The 22978-nt window shown below is 43.6% G+C and overlaps 1 protein-coding gene across 1 annotated transcript in view; it reads right to left on the reverse strand.

The window, feature by feature from the left end:
- Positions 1 to 2076: 2076 nt before the first annotated feature.
- LOC150039389 (zinc finger protein 441-like) overlaps positions 2077 to 22978 on the reverse strand; it is a 72264-nt gene continuing 51362 nt past the window's right edge. Inside the window, exons 3-7 of the mRNA XM_090327832.1 lie at positions 5816 to 5942; positions 5561 to 5618; positions 4529 to 5271; positions 4277 to 4314; positions 2077 to 2181 (exon numbers count right to left, since the gene is read on the reverse strand). Coding sequence (XP_090183958.1) covers positions 2077 to 2181; positions 4277 to 4314; positions 4529 to 5271; positions 5561 to 5618; positions 5816 to 5942 — 1071 coding nt within the window. The remainder of the gene's footprint in view (positions 2182 to 4276; positions 4315 to 4528; positions 5272 to 5560; positions 5619 to 5815; positions 5943 to 22978) is intronic.

Genomic DNA, 22978 nt, shown 5'->3' on the forward strand with positions numbered 1-22978 from the left:
CATGCCTAACTTTGAGCTATACCGTCGGTATTGTGAATCACTCTCTCCTGAGACCTACAGTGAGAGTAAACATGTGCACCTCCTCCACGCTGCCCACCTTTGTGTTGATAGGCCCCTGCAACCTATATTAGCTGAATGTACTTCCTCATTAAACGAGTTCCTGCCTTGACGGGTCTCCCTGACGTGTGCCGGTGAGGGAGGGCTGGGTGCGGGCAGTCAGTTGGCCCACTCCTTTCTCGGCTTGTCCTGGTCAGGACGTGTTCTCCCTATCCCTCCTGCGGGTCAGGAGGGACCGAGGACTAAAAACCCTGACAATTCCTCTTCTCTTTGGAAGTTAAGTAGTAGAAATACAAGGTTAAATGATGGTCAAGTCGCTGCAGCCAGGTGCACATGCAGCCTGAAGTGCTTTCTAGGAAAACAATCTATGCAGGATGTGGACTATGTCAAATTCCACGCCTTTGCCTCTCAGTTTTTGCTTTCAGAAGAGCCTGCTTATAAGAAGTCCTCTCTTCACACATCTGTTTTCCATGACTGTTTAAGCCAGGAATTAAATCAGTTTTAGAATGACAGATGAGTTTCATTTTCAAACTTGGAAGAGAACCAGTGAAGGCTGGAACGTGTTTGGAAAGAAATGGATATGTCTTTCCCAATCCAATGTAAGCTTCTTTGTTCAGCACCCCAAATCAAATTGTTCAAATGCAAAGAGATATTTTACAAAGGTATTTGATGACAAGAAACAGTGCTTTGGGAGGAGGACACAGCTGTGTGGTAAAGATGGCTACCATATAGAGTCTGATTACATCTCCCACTCAGACCAAAAACTTGATCTCTGAAAACCCAAAAACAAACAAAAAGGAAATGCCCTATGGAATTAGGTGCATACTAATTTCAATACTAGCATTTCTCCCTCCCTTTCCCATGTCTCATTATTCTAATCAGCAGTGTGCTTGTATGATCCATCGTGCCACCGCTGGAATTTTGCTGCTTAACTAAGGGTAAGAGTATTAGAGTTTTCTGACTGACATGGCTTCAAACTGAATCCCCACATCCCAGCCTCCTGAATACTAGGTTTACAGGTGTGAGCTACTGGCACATAGCAAATCTCATTAATCTGAAATACGTCCACATCCAAAACAGGGAGATAGACCAATCAGTAGATCACTGGATAGATAGATGGATGGGCACACAGATTTTCCAACAACCCTCCATTGAAACACTCAGCCAAGTTCTCATCTATGTGTATGGGGTGGGGAGGGGAAATGATCAATGGAGTTTGAACTCAGGGCCTCAAGTTTTCTTTTACCAGTTCAACTGATAAGTCATACAGGAAGCTCTTTTTCCACGTGGATATTTTGAGGTATTTTGATTTTTGCCTCTAGTGTGGCTCCACAGTGATCCTATTTTCCACTTCCTCTGTTAGCTGTGCCTGTGCTAACTAAGAATTACAATACTCTCAACCTCAGCTTCCCATATAGCTTCTAGAAGTCTGAGGAAATACATTTCTGCTGTTTGGATTTCCTTGTGGTAGCATTTAATGGCAGAGTTGGAAAACTAATATCCCAGGGATGTGGAAGGATGGCATGAAGAAAGGCTTGGCCAGGGTAAGAGGACTACAGTCCAGGTGAGGGAGAACGAGAGTGGGGCCAGAAGGGAGAAGGCCTCAAGGCATCATGCAGGTAAGGTCAGGAAGTAGACAACAAGCAAGTGTCATGCCCCTTGTCACTGTGAGAGTTCTAACATCTGACCACCTTTCCATCTCAGGGGAATCCCAAGATGAGTGAGAGTGAGATTGAGAGGAGCTGATGCTCCCTCTTCTGTGATTATTTCTAAGTAGTTGTGCAAAGAAGTTTTTATTCAACCAAATCAGTTAATGAGTACACTGCACCTTGATAAGTGTCTCCTTTCCCATCTCTCCCAACCCTACTTACCTCATTTTACCAGGTTCAGTTTCATACAAGTCCTTTGAATAGTATGGCTATATTAATCAAATGCATATGCACTTTACTTACTCATTAAATACTTGAGTTTAATTCACTCAGAATACACTTATGATTTTAATTTTGTGCTCACTTATCTTCATTCTGATCCTATTCTAGATGTTTGGGATGAGATGTCCCTGTCACTGGAGGAGAAACCAGGCACGTGGGCATTAAATGTTACATCAGAAATGTCCACAGGGTCCTGTGGGAACACAGTGCAAATGAGGGCGTGGGTCACGACCACCCAGATAATGATCATCCATGACCAGGAACAATTTTCAGTGATTACATACGTACATGTGTGTGCATATACACAACAGACCCTAAAAATGGGCAATGGTGGCCCATGCCTGTAATCAGAGCTACTCGGGAGACTAATCTAAGGACAGTGGTTCAAATCCAGCCAGGGCAGGAAAGGCCATGAGACTAATATCTAGCAAACTATTCAGAAAATGCTGCAAGTAGTGCTGTGGCTCACGTGGTAAAGTGAGAGCGTTGAACAAAATAACAAACTCAAGGACAGAGCCCTGGCTCCGAGTTCAAGCCCAAAGACCACCAAAGAAAAAGATAAAACTGGAGTGTGGCAGATTGAGTTCTGCAGCTTTGGGAGTAATTTATAGGAAGCAGCTCAACTTGTCTCCTCTCTTCCCAATGGCATCCAGTGATTGGCAGGATCTAGCTCACCCGTCCTATGCTCAGTCCTCAGTGAGGACGCCCCTATACCCTAGCAGACTGGCTGGAGGCCCTGGCATTGGGGCTGTGCTGTCCCCACTCCCTTCCTCTGGGCTCCGCCCCCACACTCTCAGGCACACCCACTCTGCATAGGGGACAGTGGGAGAATAGGCCTGGGTTCCTAGACTGGAAACCGCCTTGCTCTGCTCTCTGGGTAGTGGATGTACTTGGGAACTTCAGGAGGATGCAGCAACTTTCTGCCATGCTGCTCCCTTCAGCACCTGGCAGGATCAGGCCGAGTCCAGTTCCTCAGGGCCCCTCAAGGCCCACAGCCTTCCGTGTAGCACAGGAGGCACAGAACCCCGCATGGGTCCCCTTGGGCCTGGCGCCGGGGTGGGTACTGCTCTACCACTCAAGCCTTAGCTCATCTTATGGCACTTGCTTTTTTTCTATGTTTCTTTTGTCTGTTCTTCTTCCTCCTTTTTACCTCTCTCTCCTCCCTCCTCATTTTGGTCAATTAGAGATAAGAGTCTAAATGAAAGTTCTTTCCAGAGCAGGCTTCCAATGCCATCCTCAGATCTTGAGTCCTCCTGAATAACTAGGATTACAGATATGAGGCACCAGCTCCCAGCCTGTTTCGATGCAAACAGTGCTGTTCCTATTACAGTTTTGGGTATAGTATATCCAAACAAAGTAAACCTGGGTGCTGGAGGCTCACACATGGAATTCCAGCTACTCAGGAGATTGAGATCAGAAGATTAAGTATCAAAGCAGGGAGGGGTTAGGGGCGCACAGGAAAGTCTGTGAGTCATCACCATTTAATCAGTAAAAAAGCCAGAACTGGAGATGTGGCTCAAGTGGTAGAGCTATAGTCTTGAGTTCAAAAGCTAAGGGACAATGCCCAGTCCTGAGTTCAAGCCTCAGTACTACTGGTGCCACACATATCTGTGTGTGTGTGTGTGTATGTGTGCACAGAAAAGTTACATGTTCAGTATTACAAAATGCATGCAATATTTTTATGCTGTTGTTTCATATCAGCCCGGGACAGTGAGATCTACAGTGAGTAAAAAGATTGAGGCATGCCTCCTCACCCACCCATCCTTCACTCAGCTACTGCTATCTTCCAGGCAGGCTGCTGGTATCTGCCCACTTCCTTCTGGAAATCTCAGGGATCCGATCCCCAGCTGGGGACCTTGGGAGATGCCTGTATCTAAATAAACAGCTACTCACACTCTCCCAAAGCTCAGGGTACAGAGGATCACGGGGCTCTGTTCCTAGATTGGTTTATTATTGCAGAAAAAGAGCAGTCTATGCCAAGAACTCTCTTCATCCCAGCATACCAAATAGCAATGATAACTGTAAGGATACAGAGGAAACAGCTTCTCCTCTTGAAGGAAAATCACTAGCCCTAAGCTAGCCAGGGTTACACTCATAGTGAGATCCTGTTTCAAAAGAGCAAAAACAGCCAGGAGCCAGGGGCTCATCCTATAACTCTAGGTAATCAGAGTTATAATAAGAACAAACATTTTCCCATACTGCTTAAATCTGTAAGGTTTCTCTTTAGTGTATTCTTTCATGTCTGTGAGGATGGTAGGGAAGAACGAATGCTTTCCCACATTGCTTACATTTATAGGGTTTCTCTCTAGTGTGAATCCTTTCATGTCTTCAAAGGGAACAGGGAAACACAAATGTTTTCCCACACTGCTTACATCCATAGGGTTTCTCTCCAGTGTGAATTCTTTCATGTCTTTGAAGGAAATGGAGAAGAATGAATGTTTTCCCACATTGCTTACATGTGTAGGATTTGTGTCCAGTGTGACTTCTTTCATGTCTGCCAAGGGAACTGCGAAAAATGTATGTTTTCCAACATTGCTTACACCCATAGGATTTCTCTCCAGTGTGAATCCTTTCATGTTCTTTAAGGTAACTAGAGAAAGGGAAGGTTTTCCCACATTGCATACATTCATAGGGGTTTTCTCCAGTATGACTTTTTTCATGTCTTCGAAGGGCACCAGAAAAAGCGAATGTTTTTCCACATTGCTTACATCTATAAGGTTTCTTGACAGTGTCAATTCTTTCCTGTGCTTTAAGAGAACTAGAAAAAGAGGTTTTCCCACATTGCTCATATGCCAAGGGTTTCTCACCAGGGTGGATTCTTTCATGCCCTTGAAGAATACCAGAATCAAGGCAAGATCTTCTACAATGCATACTTTCACAGCAGTGTTTAACTTCAGTGTCCATTTTTTCTTGTCTGTGAAAAAAACTGCTAAAGTAGTTTTCACATTGTTTAGCTGCAAATGGATTTTCCTCATTGTGCATTCCACAGCTGATTTTCCCCTGATGGAATTTCCTGTAAGCTCTCCCATATTCTTTATGAGTGTTGTTGCTGTCCACATATACTGATATGTCCTGATACTGAAAAGATATTTGTCTTGTGTGAGCTCTGAAAGGCATACCCATGGGTGAAGGAGCAAGGATGGTTTCTCCAAACATATAGTTTTTGAAAGATGCAAGTCTGGGTAGAATTTTCTTATTCATGGTATGTTCTACATTCTGTTGGAAGGCTTCATTAAACTGACTCTCTTCTTCAGATCCATAGAGCCTCTCTAAAAATATAGTTCTGAAAAACAAAAGGCAGACAAACTAAGAACTTTTTTTAAAGCACTAAACCATTAAAAAGTATCTCCTGTGCCTGCATGGTCTTCTCCAAATGGTCTCCATAGTGTTATATTTTAGACTTCTGAATTTACAAATTTTGGAACTCCACTTGTATACATGTTAAAAGAAAAATGTCCTAAGATTAAGTCAATTTCTATCCTTATGTATTTGCGTTATCTGTTTAGTTTAAAAATTTCCTGCCACCCTACAATATTTGAAAGAACAGTATTGTTTCTGCTTAGTGCAATTACCTTTTTTCTTCCCTGGAGTTTTGGTTAACTTCACTATTTTCTTGTCCCTGCTTCTTTTCTAAAATACAAACAGAGAAACCATTGATTCCTTCAACATTACAGAAACAATATTAAGACTACATCACTTTTCATGGCACAATGAGATCATGGTATATTTACAGTCATATATTCATCTACATGTTCCATTTTTCATTCTAAATCATGCAGCATTACCAAGGGCAGGAACAGCTCACAGTTAAGTAAGGGAATATTTACCTATGGAGGCCAGGTTCTTAAATGTTTCCCCCATCACATCTTGGTAGAGCTTCCTTTGAGAAAGACTTAGTAAAGCCCATTCTTCCAAGGTAAAATTGATGGCCACATCCTCAAAGTTCACAGTCTCCTAAAATATTCCACAAATAATTCCAAAAGCAAGAGTTAAAAGCCACAGAACTAGAAATGAGATTCAACTTATTAACAACAACAACAAAAGAAACACATATATTGTGTTGCCTAGTCAACAATTTAATATTCACCAGCCATCTTTTTTTTTGGCCAGTTCTGGCTGGAAATGAGCATTTCCCATCTCCTGGGGCCAGTAACTCATGCCTATAATCCTAGATTCCCCTCTGTATGGGTGAGATCTGAAAGAAGTGAAACCTGCAGGGAAAGCACCTGAGCCCCTTAGTGCTGGTCATAATAGTTCCAACAGTAATAGTCTCACTGTAATGAAAAGCCCAAGAATAAATGTGCTCACTACTGAATTCTCCCAGTCCTTTAAAGAAGAATCAAGAATGTTCCATAAAATGGAAAAGGAAAGAACTTTGCCACACATTCTGTGAAGCCAGTATTAGTCTGATAGCCAAACTGAACAAAGATACCACAAAAACAGAACAGAACTATTTATATATATAAAGAATGTCTACGTAATTCATCTTTTGGCAAGTGTGGATACAGAAAAAGATTAGAAAGACACACCAGAGTGAGCATGGACTAGTATTCACCTACACAGTAAATCCACACTTGTTTATATTATGTAAATTTAGCCTGAAATAAACAACTAATTTATTTGAAGAAATCTATTTCATCCTATACTCTCAAGTCCTGAATAAGAAATTTTCCATCTTCCACTCACATCATAATAGAACCTACTGAAATGTAGATGCAAAAGAGCATTTCAGGGGGCCGGGAGTTTGGCCTAGTGGTTAAAGTGCTTGCCTAACATGCATGAAGACCCGGGTTCGATTCCTTGGTACCATATACATAGAAAAAAGCCGGAAGTGGTGCTGAGGCTCAAGTGGTAGAGCTCTAGCCTTGAGAAAGTCCAAGGACAGTGCTCAGGCCCTGAGCTCAAGCCCAGAACTGGCAAAAAAAAAAGAGCATTTCAGTTGAGTTCCAGTGGCTCATGCCTATAATCCTACCTGGTCAAGAGGCTGAGGTGTGAGATCTGAAACCAGTCTAAACAAGATACAAAAGTCCATTAAGGCTTATATCTCAATCATCAAAAAAAAGTTGAAGCTATGGCTGAGTGGTAGAACACTAGTCTAGAGCAAAAAAGGTAAGAGACAGTGCCCAGGTCTTGAGTTTAAGCCTCGGGACTAGTATACACACATATACACTGACAAAAACAAAATACTAAAAAGACAAAGAAAAGGGGCTGGGAGAAGCTGCCTCAGTGGCTCATGGTTTGATGGAAACCAAGACGGCAATGCTTCAAGGCCTTAGAGACCACTAGCACTGGGCTGGTACAACACAGCACAGGTCATTCTATGGGACACTGAGGAAAACTTTAGCAGCCAGGAAATGGAACTCTGGTTCCTCTACACCGCCTTCTATTCCACTCTTACCATCATGAAAGATTTTTCCAGAGGCCTAAAATCAACCAGTCATGAAACACTCCCTACAACCTGTGAAGGCTGTGACTTGTGTTCTACTTATCTGTTATCACTTGTGACAACTAATATGTTGTGGTTTGGGAACATGATTTAATTATCCAGCAGCTGACAATACAGTTGTAACAGCATTCAGGCTTATCCCAATCCATCTCACTATATAGTCACTATCCACTAAAGGGGCCAATCTATAACATGTTTTCCCTATCAGATAGCCAGTTCTGTGGGTCTTGAACTCAGCCTAGTGTTATCCCTTTTAAGCTGTTTTTGTTTTTGTTTTGTCATTGTAGGGCTTGGACTCTGGGCCTGAGCCCTGTTCCTGAGCTCTTCAGCTCAAGGCTACCACCCTACCCCTTGAGCCATAGCACCACTTCCACTTTTCTAGTGGTTAATTGGCGATAAGAGTCTCATGGTCTTTAGTGCCAGGGCTGGCTTTCAACTGTGATCCTCACATCTCAGCCTCCTGAGTAGCTAGGATTAGGGGTGTGAGCCACCTCGGCCGGCTCCTTAAGTTGTTTTGTGCAGGCCTGGCATTCTACTACTTGAGTCATGACTCCACTTCTGCCTTTTTGGTGATTAATTGGAGATATGGACTTTCATGCCAAAGAGAGCTTCAAACTGAGCTTCCTGAGTATTGACAGTTTAAGAGGGGTGAGTCAGGGGTGCCAGGCTGCCAGTCCCCAGCCTGCCAATGCTACAGAGAGGCAGCACTCTGGCAGAGTTCATGTTCCCATGCATTCAGACAATATTTGAAAACAGCTTATGAAAAGAATCAAAGACACTCCAATTGGTTATCAGATTTCAAGATATTTTAGGATCTCTGTACCAGGAATAACTTCTTTGGGGGCTTTGAACTCAGGGCCTAGATGCTGTCCTTTAGGTTTTTTTATGGCTTTTGTTACACCACTTGTGTTTGTTCTTTGAAGGCAATAACCTGTACTATAGGAGTTTGTCATGACTTTTGATAACTATTATCTGTTGTTTACAACACCAATGAGTTGGTTATCCAACCCCAACTAGATGTCCAGTTCAGTTTTCATACCGCTCAGGCTTCGCACAATCTACCAAAAGTTTGGAATCAGTCCAAATCTCAAGATCAAGTTTCAAAGCCAGTGTGGGCCACTGTTACATTTTTTTTTCTTTTTTCTTTTGGCCAGTTCTGGGGCTTGAATTCAGGGACTGAACACTGTCATTGGGCTTTCTCAAGGCTAGAGCTCTACCACTTGAGCCACAGCACCACTTCCAGCTTTTTCTATGTATGTGGTACCAAGGGATTGAATCCAGGTCTTCATGCATGCTAAGCAAACACTCTACCACTAGGCCAAACTCCCATCCCCAACTGTAAGACTCTTATTTCCCAATAAAGTAGTAAAAAAAAAGTTGGATATACAGGTGTAGCTCAAGTGGTAGAGTGCTGACCTTTAATGAAAAACTAAGAGACAATGCCTAAATCCAAGTCCTGGCCTCGGTATCCAAAATACACAAAGGATTTCTAGAGTAAGAACCAATTTTGCTGTCTTTTCTCATCCCTTCTCTACAATTCTATTCTATTTTTGCCTTCTTCAGAAAGCAAAGCTCTTTTCTCCCTATCCATGTAAATGTTATGTTTCTGGGTTTCCTTCTATCAATAAACCCAGAAACCGGAAAACATCTGGCCCATCATGGTCAGATGTTAATCAGCCTTTCACTTAAGAATCAACATCTGGCCAGGCCCTGGAAGCTCACACTTGTAATCATAGCTACTCACAAGGCTGACATATGAGAATCACGGTTCAAAGCCAGCCCAGGCACTAAAGTCTGTAAAACTCTTATCTCCAGTTAACCACTAGCTGTGGCTCAAGAGGTAGGGTGGTAGCCTTGAGCTGAAGAGCTCAGGGACAATGTCCAGGCCCAGAGTCCAAGCCCCATGGCTGACAAAAGAAGAAGGAGGAGGAGGAGGAAGAGAGGGAGGAGGAAGATAGGGAGGGACAGGGAGAGGGGGAGGGGAGGAGGAAGAATAATTAACATCTGGTCACTGCTCTCACAGTTGTGACCACTTGCAGTAGTGGCTGTCTTACTTCCACTCTGGCCCAGACCTGTCCTATCTGGTCCTTGGGGTATAGCTGCTGTCCCAGCCGTGCTCCAATGCTGCTCCTCCTCTGGCAGCTTCCCAGCCCCTCTGGAGCTCTTCAACAGGGCTGGAACTAGAGATATTTCCTCCTCTGCCACCTGCTTGTCCTAAGAATGCCCAAGATGGCATCAAACTCCTGGGCACAAGAGATTCTTCCACATCGGAGTCCCAAGTGGCTGGGATGACAGACTCTTGTAAACAATTTTATATGCAGTGTCTTCAGCTTATTTAAATAAATATCAAGCAGTATGATAGCTGGCTTTTATGATCTTTTCAAAATTCTGAATCATGTCTGATAATAGAAAATTGGGAGAGCAGCCTCCAGCACCACCACACCTCCTGAGGAGCAGTTATATTTGGCACTAGAGGCAAAAATCCTTCATCAGTGAATCCAAAATCCTTTATCAGTGAATCAATTTGAAACATCTGCCCCACCTCCCGTTCTTTGTAAAAACCAGGAATAACTATGTTCACATTTCTCCAGCACTGAAAAAGAAAGTAAAAACCTGGGCTCGATGGCTCACACTTGAAATCCTAGCTACTCAGGAAGCTGAGATTTGAGGATCTTGGTTCAAAGCCAGCCTGGGCACTAAAGTCCATGAGACTCTTATCTCCACCTAACCACCAAAACCCCGGAAATGGTGCTGTAACTAAATGGGTAGGGGGGTAGCCTTGAGCTGAAGAGCTCAGGGGCAGCAGTCACGCCCAGAGTTCAAGTCCCATGACCAAAACAAACAAAAAAAGGTAAAAAGATTTCTCCTTCATCTGATTTTGAGCACAACATTCATGTTGGCTTTGATGATGGTAATGAAGAATTTACTGGCAGGCCACAACAGTGGGCTTGGCCGATTCAGACCTCAAAATATCACAAAACTAGAGTAGAAGTATCTGTAGGCTGTGCTGAATGTCTTCTAGTTCTAAAACTCTTAACACTGTGAAGCAGAAACATATATGTTTGATTCCTCCTGAGAAAAATGACTTCCTTTCCAGTACACTAAGCACTGAATTCCAAAGGATCAGAAACATCAGCAACAACAGAGAAGATGGGGATGAAGAAGCTATACCACCTGTCATTGCCCTGTGAACAGATCGTGCAACATTAACTTACACGCAGTCAGTATTTGACCCTATTCCTGCACTAGGTGGTGACGTTAATGCTGACAGTAGTGTCAAGTTTTCAGACAAAAATAGACCAGGCTAGGAACCTGGCTGTAGTAGAGTGCTTGCCTAGCATGCACAAAGACCCGAGTTCAATTCCTCAGTACCACATACATAGAAAAAGCCAGAAATGATACCATGGCTCAAGTGGCAGAGTGCTAGGCCTTGTGGAAAAAAACCAAGGACAGTGCTCAGGCCCTGAGGGCAAGCCCCAGGACTGGCAAAAAAGGAAAAAAAAGTCCATTGTTTTTATATCTTGAAGTTCATTTCAGTACATATATTATTTTATATAAATATGAAAAGGTATTCAGGCATTGCACCTTTGTGATTCTTTCAAGAGAATTCTCTTCTGGTCTCCCTGTATGTGAGTAGCTAGAATTCCTTTATCATTTGTCATATCCCAGTGCATTTTAGATCTAACTTCAGCATAGTAAAGAGAATATGAGCCCTCTGAGTTGTTTTCATTTTTTATACCTATTCACAACTCAATCAACTTTTAGGACCAATGTGTTAGCCAGCAATTTGAATTCCTCAAGGTTTTTTTTTTTTTTTTTTTTTTTTTAAGAGAATACCTCCATTAGCCACAGCAAACGTACTGCAGAAGAAGCCAGGTTGACAGGCAATTCCTGGCTCATCTTTCTGATCCTCCATGGTGAGAGATACTGTAAGACCCCCGACTCAGCGGGACGTCTTCCAGAAGGAGACCCTTCCCAAGGAACAACGAGACCACGCAGACGGATGCAAACAGCAAGAGGTTTATTTGGGTACACGGGCGCCCGGGGCAACAAAGTCTCCTAGAAGACTTGCGCGCCGAGGCTGGGGAGAGGGGAGTATTTATGGGTAGCTGAAGCATGGTTACAGAAGCAGAAGCATGGTTACAGTGTAGGGATTGGTTAATTCAAATAAGGCTGGGGGTTTATTCTGGGCAGTAGTGGAATTTTCCTTTTTGGCTAGAGAAGGGCTTACGTGTCCTTCTTCTGGTCATAACATGTTATTCACATACTCCTTATCTTACTCCTTGTCCTGTCTATACAATTTCAGTTCTCGGTCACTCTGACCGTGAACATCTTGCTGGTTATTTTTCAATTTCTTTTTATGACTAAACTGCAGCTGCTACACAAAATGGAGTCACTTCTGCTATCCTGGGAATTACAGTTAAGGCTATACATTTCTCATTCCCCCATTTTCTTCTGGTTCCTTGAATGGAATCTTTCATTCAATGAAGACTGTCTCTATTTTTCACTTGCTGATATTGCTGGGTAAGTATTAAGGCTTGAACCACTGATAATCTGTCTTTTACAAACTGGACTAATTTATTAAGAATACAAGGGCCAAAGGTGAGAATCAAAATGAGTATAATGAGTGGACCTGCTATGGTGGACAAGAGGGTTGCAAACCAAGGGGACTTATTGAACCAGCTTTCAAACCATCCTTGTTTGGGAATGGAATTCCTTCTCTCTTTCTGCTAGTCTTTCTCTAAGTTTACTCATAGTTTCCCGTACAATTCCTGTCTGGTCTGCGTAAAAACAGCATTCCTCTTTTAAAACAGCACACAAACCACCATCCTCCTTCATTAATTCCAGCAACCAATTGACAAAAATCAGGGGTAAGGCTGGGCCACCAAGTGCCAGGAGTGTGGGTCCCAGTAGTTAACCATACAATTTCTCCCATTTGGGACCTGATTTGCCAGGTCATGTTTCTGGGGGTATATGGACTATTAGAGGCCATCAGTAAGGGAAGTAAACAAGAGAAAATTACAACCGAGAAAGTCTTATCTTTAAGGGATTTAGGGTGCGCTGCAATTTCCATTCTGGGGTCTGGTCGGTGGAATTGTCCTGATCCTGACGAGCCGCTTTCACATGGGAGGCGTGGACCCAGGCAGTGATCTCGTCTACTTTGAGAGCGGTGGGAGTTGTCAGCAGGACTGTGTTGGTTTGGTGTCGTGGCACCCACACCGAGTCTCCAATTTGGAAGGGATGCGGGATGATAGGCCTGTCCTGCTGCTCCCGATATGCCGCCGCCAGGGGTTTCCAGACTTCCTTCTGGACTATCTGAAGAGCCTGTAAATGGGCCTGGAAAGAGGGGCTATTAGCATAATCAGAAACATAAGGATGAAGGAAGTTTACAAGAGGTGGGGGTGCTCCATACATAATTTCAAAAGGAGTTAGCCCATGGGGGCCCGGTGTGTTCCGGGCCCTATACAAGGCTAAGGGGAGTAGGGACACCCAATCCTTTACGCCAGTTGCTATGGCTAATTTAATTAAAGTCTCCTTTATGGTTCTATTCATTCTTTCTACCTGTCCTGAACTCTGGGGTCTGTAAGCACAATGCAACTTCCAATCAATCCCCAATAACTTGGCCACCAACTGACTTACCTTGGAGACAAATGCTGGCCCATTGTCCGTTCCTAGTACCTGGGGCATGCCATACCTGGGAAAAATTTCTTCCAGTAGTTTCTTAGTTACTACTCGGGCTGTTTCATGCTTGGTGGGATAGGCTTCTACCCATTCAGAGAAGGTATCTATGAATACTAAGAGATATTTATAGCCATACTGTCCGGGTTTGATTTCTGTAAAGTCAATTTCCCAATGAACACCTGGGCGGTGCCCTCTCACTCTGACTCCAAGTCCAATCTTGGCCCGCCCTGCGTTGACCCGAGCACATGCAGAACACTGATCAGATACTCGCTGCAGGGCTCCATCTTTTCCCAAGAAATGGCCGAAGTTTTCTTGCCGGTCTATGAGGGTCTTCATTTTATTCTTGCTTAAGTGGGTTAAGGTGTGGAGATTAGAAATAAATTCAAAAGTCCACTTTTTAGGCCAAACTGTTTTCCCATCGAAAGTCCATTGTCCTTGTTTGGGGTCATAGGCCGCCCCCATTTTCTTAAGACACTCAATATCCTCTGGAGTGTATGGGAGTGGAGGAAGGTTGCAGAGGGACTTTTCTGTCATTGGGAGGACTCGCACTTGTGGAGTTCCCTGACCCTGGAGTGCAGCTTCCCGGGCCGCTTTGTCTGCTAGGTGGTTGCCTCTGGCCTCCATTGATTCCCCCTTTTGGTGGCCCGGGCAATGCATAATGCTCAGTCTTTTAGGCAAGAATAGTGCAGTCAACAGGGCTATAATTTCGGCTTTGTTCTTAATGTCCTTTCCCTCTGAGGTCAGTAAGCCCCTTCTTCTATAAATTTCTCCATGTATGTGAGCCGTAGCAAATGCATATCAGCTATCCGTGTAGATGTTGAGTCTCTTACCTTCAGCCATTTGGAGGGCCTTGGTCATGGCAATGAGTTTGGCTTTCTGAGCCGATGTCCCAGGAGGTAGCCCTTCGGCCCAAATTACCTCACTCTCGGTGGTAACAGCCGCTCCCGCCTTCCGCTCTCCATTCTCCAAAAAACTGCTGCCGTCTGTGAACCAGGTGAAGTCTGCGTCTCGGAGGGGAAGGTCTGTTAAGTCGGGCTGGGCCCCGTCTGTCTCCTCCCTGTCTATCCTGTCGCTGTCCTGTCACTACTGTGGCCAGTAACTTACTCATCTCCTTACTTCTTTTCCGGTCCCTAACATTCTCTCTCTCTTCTGCCTCCCTTCTTAGCCTCTCTTCTCTGTCTCCTCTGTCTCTGTCCCTCTGCTAACTCTCTTTCTCTCTCTCCACTACTTCCTGCTTCCCTTCTTCACTTGCTCTGTTCCTCTTCCCTACTTACTGCTTCCTTTTTCACTTGCTCTGTCCCTCTTCCCTACTTACTTCCTGAGTCTCCCGCTTATTGTACACTACAGGAGACTCCTCACTTTTCTGGGTCACTTGCTTAACCTGAGCCAAATTGGTGGGGCGCCTGGAGGCCCCATGGAGACCCGCGATAAGCAACCGGCGATAAAGAATTAGATGGTTCCTACCTTTAGAAGTAGTGAAATCCCAATTAGGATGCTCTAGAGGAAAAGCAGTGTTTATCTCATTGGGCAACTGGGTGCATTGTCACCCGGTACATTTTTCCGGGCTTCCAGGAACACACATTGTCTCTCTTCAGATGTCAGCAACGCCTGCAATTACTGTTGGCAATCATCCCAGGTCCACTAAAATCTATTCATCTGGGGGTAGGACCTTGGGCTGTTTCTCAGGTTTCCTTTTTGGAGAGGCATTTTTTTTCCTGCAGTTTAGGTTACTGCCTAAAACTCCAGTAACAGTTTAAACTCAAATAAGTTTTTTCCTTAATGCAAGAACTACAAACATCATCCGTGTACAGAAAGTCCAGACTTAATTTCCTTCTTTTGAAAAATATATCCAATTCCAAAGTAGCATGAAACCAAATCATAAGGAGATAAACCTTTAAACATTCCTTTTAAAACCCTTTTTCCTGATTTAATACATTTTAGGGGGCAGTTTAAGAAATATTAATCACATCATCCACATTTTACCATCAGATTTTCAGTGTCAGTCTGCAAAGAAAAAGGACGAAGATGGTCCACGCAGTCCATCTGACCAGGTTTAGATAAACAGCCTTCGTGCCAGCTTACTTTTTTTCACCATGCGTGGACCCTCCCTTAGGGCCTTTTCCACCATGGGAACCCAGAGCTGCACCTTTGCCAGTTCACCTCTCACCCCCCAAGATGGTCACACAGGACTATCCTAAGTTTTCCCATCCTTTCTCTTAAAGTCTCTGACATTAATAAATAAATTTACATTTTAATTCCTAATATTTATCTCCAAATTTTAACTTAAGGAAATAGATTCCAAATTCCCTAATACCTCTGGGCTAAACAGGACACAATGTTTACAATGTAAACAGCTCTATGCATTTCAATATTAAATTATTTTTTAATGCAAATTTCATTTAGAAAATAATTTTTCTAATTTAGAAAAATACTTTTTACCAGTTTCTCTTTAAAACAATGCAATAACCCTTTGAGACATTGTAAAATATTTTAACCTAATAATTTTCTTGAAGTTTAGACTTAGATTTACCCAATTGCCCTTTTTTTTTATTTCAAGTATAAATTTATCCATTGTTTTATACAGCATGCTGATAATTTAACCTTGAACATGTTCACTCACTCATTCACACACACTCATCAAAAGTTGGCCACTCAGAAGAACAGAAAATCATCCATCTGTTTTTGCGGACTTCCACTGACAGATTGCTGGCCACGGTCCGCACATCCTTCCAATGCTGTAAAGTTAAACTTAAAGGGGTTGTCACAGTCTGTCCCATGTTAGTAGTCAGTTTCAGTCCCGTCACAATTAAAACAAGAAACAAAAATACACAACAGACAAAAGACTTCACAATGCGGCTTCGTTCCAAAACCGAAAGTAAACTGGTGTTTGGAAGAAACCCAGATGTTTCCCTTATCAGCTGGACTAAAGAGTCCTCAGACTGAGGCGAAGCCCCCCAAAAAAAGAGAAATCAGACGGGTCAGAAATCTGACCCCAGATGCCTCAGGGACGTCTCCCAGGGGCTGCGGTCGGGAGTACGAGCTCGTCAGCTCCTCCACGGGTCCGCCAGAATACAGATTGACACGGCCGAGTCACAGATTCCAGAAATACTCTTAACATAAGACAAGACACACAGAAAACAACAAAAATTTGCTGGCCAGCTTACCTCCCGGAGGTGGGTCGGTGGTCCCTGGGTGGGGGCCTCCAATCTCGCTGGGGCCTCCAAATGTAAGACCCCCGACTCAGCGGGACGTCTTCCAGAAGGAGACCCTTCCCAAGGAACAACGAGACCACGCAGACGGATGCAAACAGCAAGAGGTTTATTTGGGTACACGGGCGCCTGGGGCAACAAAGTCTCCTAGAAGACTTGCGCGCCGAGGCTGGGGAGAGGGGAGTATTTATGGGTAGCTGAAGCATGGTTACAGAAGCAGAAGCATGGTTACAGTGTAGGGATTGGTTAATTCAAATAAGGCTGGGGGTTTATTCTGGGCAGTAGTGGAATTTTCCTTTTTGGCTAGAGAAGGGCTTACGTGTCCTTCTTCTGGTCATAACATGTTATTCACATACTCCTTATCTTACTTCTTATCCTGTCTATACAATTTCAGTTCTCGGTCACTCTGACCGTGAACATCTTGCTGGTTATTTTTCAATTTCTTTTTATGACTAAACTGCAGCTGCTACACAAAATGGAGTCACTTCTGCTATCCTGGGAATTACAGTTAAGCTATATACATTTCTCAATACTCAGTCACCACAAAGTCAGCCAGGCTGTCCTATCACAACAAGATCCCTGTGATTTCAAGATCAAAGTAATATGAGTTATTGAGGGCTTTCTATCTGCCAGGCATTGTTCTAAGCACTTTTTATACTAATAACACATTCAGTCCTCATAGCACCACGGGGTTATCCAGGGGTATTATTAATCCCTGATGTACAGTTTGGGAGCCTATCTTCCAGAAAGAAGCTATTAAGTTTGAAGAGTCTGAGACTCTTATCTCCAATTAATCTCTAGAAAACTGGAAGTGGGGCTGTGGCTCAAGGGGCAAGGCAGTAGACTTGAGCTGAAGAGCTCAGGGACAGGCCTGGAGTTCAAGCCCCATGATCTACAAAAAAAGAAAAGGAAAAAAGAAGCTCTTCAAGCTGGGCACATAGCCTCGGCTACGATTATCCTACCTATTAGGCATAAACACTCATGAATGCAGGAACCCAAGCACGTGTGTGCCTGAGAACGCATCCATGTGCATGTGCATGCACACGCTCACGCGCCCACGCACGCGCACACACACACACACACACACACACACACACACTTTTAATTTAAAGAGTGAGTTTTCAACTCAACACATCAACTCAGCATGTTATTTTGAAAGTATTTTGCCCGCTCCCCCCACCTTTTTTGTTTTTGTTTTTGTTTTTTGGTGCAGGTCCTGGGATTTGAACTCAGTCCTGAGCAACATCCCTGGGTTTTTCTGCTCAGGTCTGGCATTCTACCACTTAAGCCAAGGCTCTACTTCTTACTTTTCGGTAGTTAATTGGAAATAAGAATCTCATGGACTTTTCTTCCAAACAGGCTTGGAATTGTGATCCTTAAATCTCACACTCCAGTAGCATGGATTACAGATGTGAGCCACCAGTATTGGAATAGTACTGAAAATTTTAATACTTTGACTTTGTCAACTCCATCTCTTCTACTCTAAAATTCATTATATTTACAATAGTTAAAGAGTTTTCCTGTAGACACACACTTTGATATTGGTTTTAATGCATTGTATCTCTTAATTGAAATATTTAAATAATGTTAAAAGTAATACAGAACTGTGATTTTTTAATTTTAAACTGTTCACCTCTTGTTGAAAGAACAATTAAATATGACTCAAGGTTGAAAGAAGGAAAATCAACATCTACTCTGATCCTATATTATATTTATCTAAATGAATTCCAGGGGCTAACGGGAAGACACAGAAATGGAGGCACAAAGCCTGGCACAGAAGCTCATCTCTGTAATCCTAGCTACTCAGGAGGCTGAGATCTGAGGAACAGGGTTCAAAGCCAGCTTGGGCACTAAAAAGCTGTGAGGCTCTTATCCCCAATTAATCACTAAAAAATGAGAAGTGAGGTTGTGGCTCAGGGGTAGGGCAGTCACCTTGAGCTGAAGAGCTCAGGGACAGGACCCAGGCCGAGTTCAAGACTCATGACCCCCCCCCAAAAAAAGTAACTATTAAAAGTCAACATTCATCCTGTTGCCAGGGGCAGAAGTACCCTGTATAATCCTGGCTACTCAGGAGGATGAGATTTGAAAGCTACACTGGGCAGGAACATCTGTGAGACTCTTATCTCCAATTATCCACCAGAAAGCAGGAAGGGCAGCTGTGGCACAAGTGGTAGAGCACCAGCCTGAGTGAACAAGCTCAGGACCTGAATTTAGCGCCCAGACTCATACATGAACACAAACACATGCACACACATACATCGACATCATAAAACAAACCTGAAATCAGTCACATGTCAGAGAGGACAACAGATCTCTCCAACATCCACCACCACCAGATGTGCATATGGATCTCCATCTCCAATGTGTTTGGTAATTTAGGAGACAGGTGAAAAGTCACATTATTTATCTTGGGAGCACTCAGAATGGTCCGGGGATTTAAACCCTGCTTCCCTTGGCCCTGAAAAGTCTCTTAGGAAAACCAGGAGAAGGGACAGACGACTGGGGTCACCACATTCCCCCTGCTCCTTCTTACAAATAATAAATTCCTCCACCCCACACAGCCTGTGGTGACTTCACCTCCTCTGGAGCAGACAGGATGGCCAGGACCGGGTGGCAGGACTCCTAGGACTCAGGTGCCCGCTGCCAGCCCCGCCCCGCCCCAGCCCTTCTCTAGGCCTTGGAGGGCTGAGGAGCCCTTCACTACCTGGAGGAGCTCTTCACTACCCGGCCCCCTAGGGCCTACCAGACCCAGCTGAGGCCCTGCCTTCAGGATCCGCCCCCCACCCCGCCCAGGATCCTGACCGCGGACCAGGGTCCGCACTCACCACTTCCCGCTCCCCGCGCACCCCGCTGTCCTCGCGGAGATCCACAGGCACTGCACCCCACACCCCCGCGGGCGGCTCTGAAACCAGCCCGGGCCATGACGTCTGTGGGAGTCTAACCCGGAGAAACGTCAGCAGCGGGGCAAGGCCCGGGGTGGAGGGCGCTGGCGTCCAGGGAAGAGCCCCGAGAGGCCGCTCTCAGGACCACAGCTCAGCTTCCCCAACTGGGATGGCGGGAGTTGTTACTGAGCAGCGACTCCACAGCAGGGACTGAATTAAAGTTCAGGAGGAGACAGCCCCACTCACGTTGGCAGCGTGAGCCTCTTGCCATGGACGCTTCTCATTGGACGATTCATGAAGACGCTCCTACAATTAGCCAATCAGAATCAACCTGTGGTGATTGGCTCACTGTGGCCCATCCCACCCCCAGGCCTGAGTCACCCTACTGGGTTCATTTACCTGACTGAGTGGAGTTGAAGGAAGGAATCCAGTAAAAACCATCTCCTGTTAGCTCAAGCTTTAGTCCCTGAGCCAGTTATTTGTACAGCAGACTTTGCTCTATGTATCCATTTGTAGTTTGTGTGTGTCTGTCTGTCTGTCTGTACCCTAAAGGCTTGACCTCAGTCTGCCTGGGTGCTGTTTCTAAGCTTTTTTTTAACTCAGGGTTAGCTCTCTACCACTTCAGCCTTTTTTATGTTTATTTGAGTTTGTAAAAGGCACAGGGCATTGGAGAACCCTGAACAGAGGAGAGTAAGTGTTCACCGAGTTATTGGTGGGGACTCCCACCAGATAGCCATAAGGATGCCATAGTTGACACCAAGTTTACTCCCTCAACAACTGGGAGAAAAATGGCCCATTTCTGTTGGCCTGGATGAGGGTTTAGGGCTTGGGTGTTTACAGTTTTGAACTAAGTGTGGGAGTACAGCGTGTACTGTGGAATTGGAAAGACCAGTTTACAGGGGGAGGAAAAGCCTGGGTCCATACATCTGGTCAAGGAGGAGCTGCACCCAAAGCGGCATCATTGGGACTGGCCAGGGACTTGACAATGCAGAGGTTGGTTTGGCACACGTTGGGATTGGACAGGACATCTGAGGAATTAAAAGTTGTATAGCATGGCACAGAGGGATATAAGGGGAGATTTAAGGGCACGGTGTGATGGGTGGAAGTAGGTTTTATTTTTAGTAGAAATGTTAACTAGGAACCAAACCACAGGGGATTGTTGTAGGTGAGCCCAAAGAAAATAATCTGTTTTAATTAAAAGATTGGAGAATGGGCCAGGAGCATAGCCTAGTGATAGAGTTCTTGCCTAGCATGCATGAAGCCCTGGGTTCAATTCCTCAGTACCACCTACATAGAAAAAGCCAGATGTAGTGCTGTGGCTCAAGTGGCAGAGTGCGAGTGTTGAGCAAAAAATGTCCAAGGACAGTGCCCAGGCCCTGAGTTCAAGTCCAAAGACTGGCAAAAAGTTTTTCATAAAACAATTGAGGAGATGAGTATAAAGAAAAAGAAACACTAAAACCATAGAAACCGCCATCATCCAGAAAAATTAACCACTAACTTAGTCCTATAACCAGATAGTTTGCTGATGCTTTTGAATTTTAATATGTTCAGATGATTCCTTTCTGGATATAAATACACCTATGTGCAGATACTATCTCCTAGTACTGGCATTGGGGCTTAAACTCAAGGACTTGCTCTCCTGTTTTGGCTTTTTCCTAACTGAAATACTAGGCGAAATAGGCACCCTAGCTATGATTCTGTGTCTGAGGAAGTTGTATCTGCACATACATGTTTGGATTACTGGTCAGTGGCCTCTGTATCCTAAAAAAGACATACTGGCCATACAGGGCTTATCGGAGCCCCATGTATATATGATCTTTCATTTCACAGACAGGCTTCTCACATTTAATATTCCATTGCTCTTGAAAGAGGAAATTCATCTTGTCAGAATGTGATCTTCACAACTCCCCACAGCTCGTTTTGTTTATATCATTATTCTACAGATTCCTTCTATGGTTCTTTTAATTTAGTTATTTTGTATTATTGTCATTATAAAGGTGATGTACAGAGGGGTTAGTTATATTCATCAAGTAAAAAGTACATTCCTTTGTGGACAATGTCATCTCTTCCCTTGCTGTCTCTCAAGCACAATTCTTTTTTTTCCATATATTTTTATTGTAATTAATAGTAGGGTTACATTATATTCATAAGATAGAAGGTGCATTACTTCACAAATATTGATACCCTTTCTCATGTCCTGTTTCCCATTTCCCTCCCCCATCCCCTCTCACAACTTAATTTCCCCCTTTCCCTCTCCTATTTCAAATAACCAATTAAGCATATATAAAATATATCAGATAATGAGGTTAAGTATTATAACAATATGAGATAACCAAGGGACAGTAAAACAGATGAGAGATAACATAGTACATCAAGGACAACAATCACTCATTATATGGCTTTTGTTTCTACATCCTGGAGGTCCTTTCATTTAGCGTCATACTATATGGCTTTTTTTTCTGTGTTGATCTTTTGCTCAGTGGCAAGACATATGTATAAAGATTTTCTTTGAGCTAGGCACCAGGGACTCATGCCTGGAATCCTAGCTACTCAGGAAGCTGAGATCTGAGGATCAGATTGAAGCCAGTAGTGGCAGCAAAGAATCAGAAGTGGAGCTATGACTCAAGTGGTAGAACGGTATCCTTGATTGTAAAAAGGGAAAGGATAACATTTAGGCCCTATGTTTAAGCTTACTGTGTTAGAAAACAAGAGAAGGCAAGTTTGCATTTCAATGTAATCTGCTTTTTCGCCTTTCTTAAGTAAGCAGATTTAAAAACATAGAAAAGTGTTATTAGTGAAGAGACTAATTCTCAGCAGTGCTATTAATTGGAACAAAAGAAAAGATCATGAGAAAGAACATGTATAGGAATGTATGGTTATGTGCTTTCTTCAGCAATAGATATTTGAATATCATAAGTAAAGGACTGTGATTAGCTGAAGATACCTGAGGCTAGTTTAATAGACTCTGGGTCAGAAAGGTCAAGTATTTATTTTTTCTTTTAATTGTTACACAGCATTTCACAGAAAAATTCTGAAGCAATGAATAGTGATGAATATAAAGATAAAAACGAGTCATAGAAACTGTCACCATAAAAAAAAGTTTCAAAATTATCTCCTAGACTTCCATAACAAGTTAGATTGCTGATGTCTTTGAATATTAATATGTTCAGATAATTCCTCCCTGAATACAAGTACCTATGTGCAGATATGATTATACAATCTATCATCTATAAGTCTGTCTTTTCTATCTGTCATTTATGTACTTCCTGGTATTGGAATTGGGGCTTGAACTCATGACTTGTCCTTCTGTTTTGCTTTTATTCCCAATATATTCCTGGTTGAACTATGCACCCTAGCTATCACTCTGTGTGTCAGGAAGTTGTGCCTGGACATAGGTGTTTGGATTCCTGGTCAATGGCTCCTAAAAAGACATACTGGCCATACAAGTCGTGTATCAGCCCCTCTATTCATGATCTTTCATGTCATATACATGTTTCTCACATTTTCCTGTCCCATTCCTGCTAAGAGAGGAAGTTCAAGCATCTTGTCAGAATGTGATCTCCACATCTCCCACTGGCTCATTGTTCATCCCATTATTCTGCAGACTCCTTGCTTAGTTCTTTTGAAGACGTGTGCTGCTCAGTCCTCTGAGGCTGAAGAGCTAAGGATACAAACTCCAGTAAAGGCACGAGGGCAAGGTAAGTAGTCCAATTTACTTCTAAAAAGTCATTTAACGGAAATTTTCTCAACAGATTTACTGTTATGTTAAAT

This window comes from Megascapheus bottae, unplaced genomic scaffold (assembly GCF_031878675.1).
Source record: "Megascapheus bottae isolate mThoBot1 unplaced genomic scaffold, mThoBot2.hap1 HAP1_SCAFFOLD_40, whole genome shotgun sequence".
NCBI lineage: Eukaryota > Metazoa > Chordata > Mammalia > Rodentia > Geomyidae > Megascapheus > Megascapheus bottae.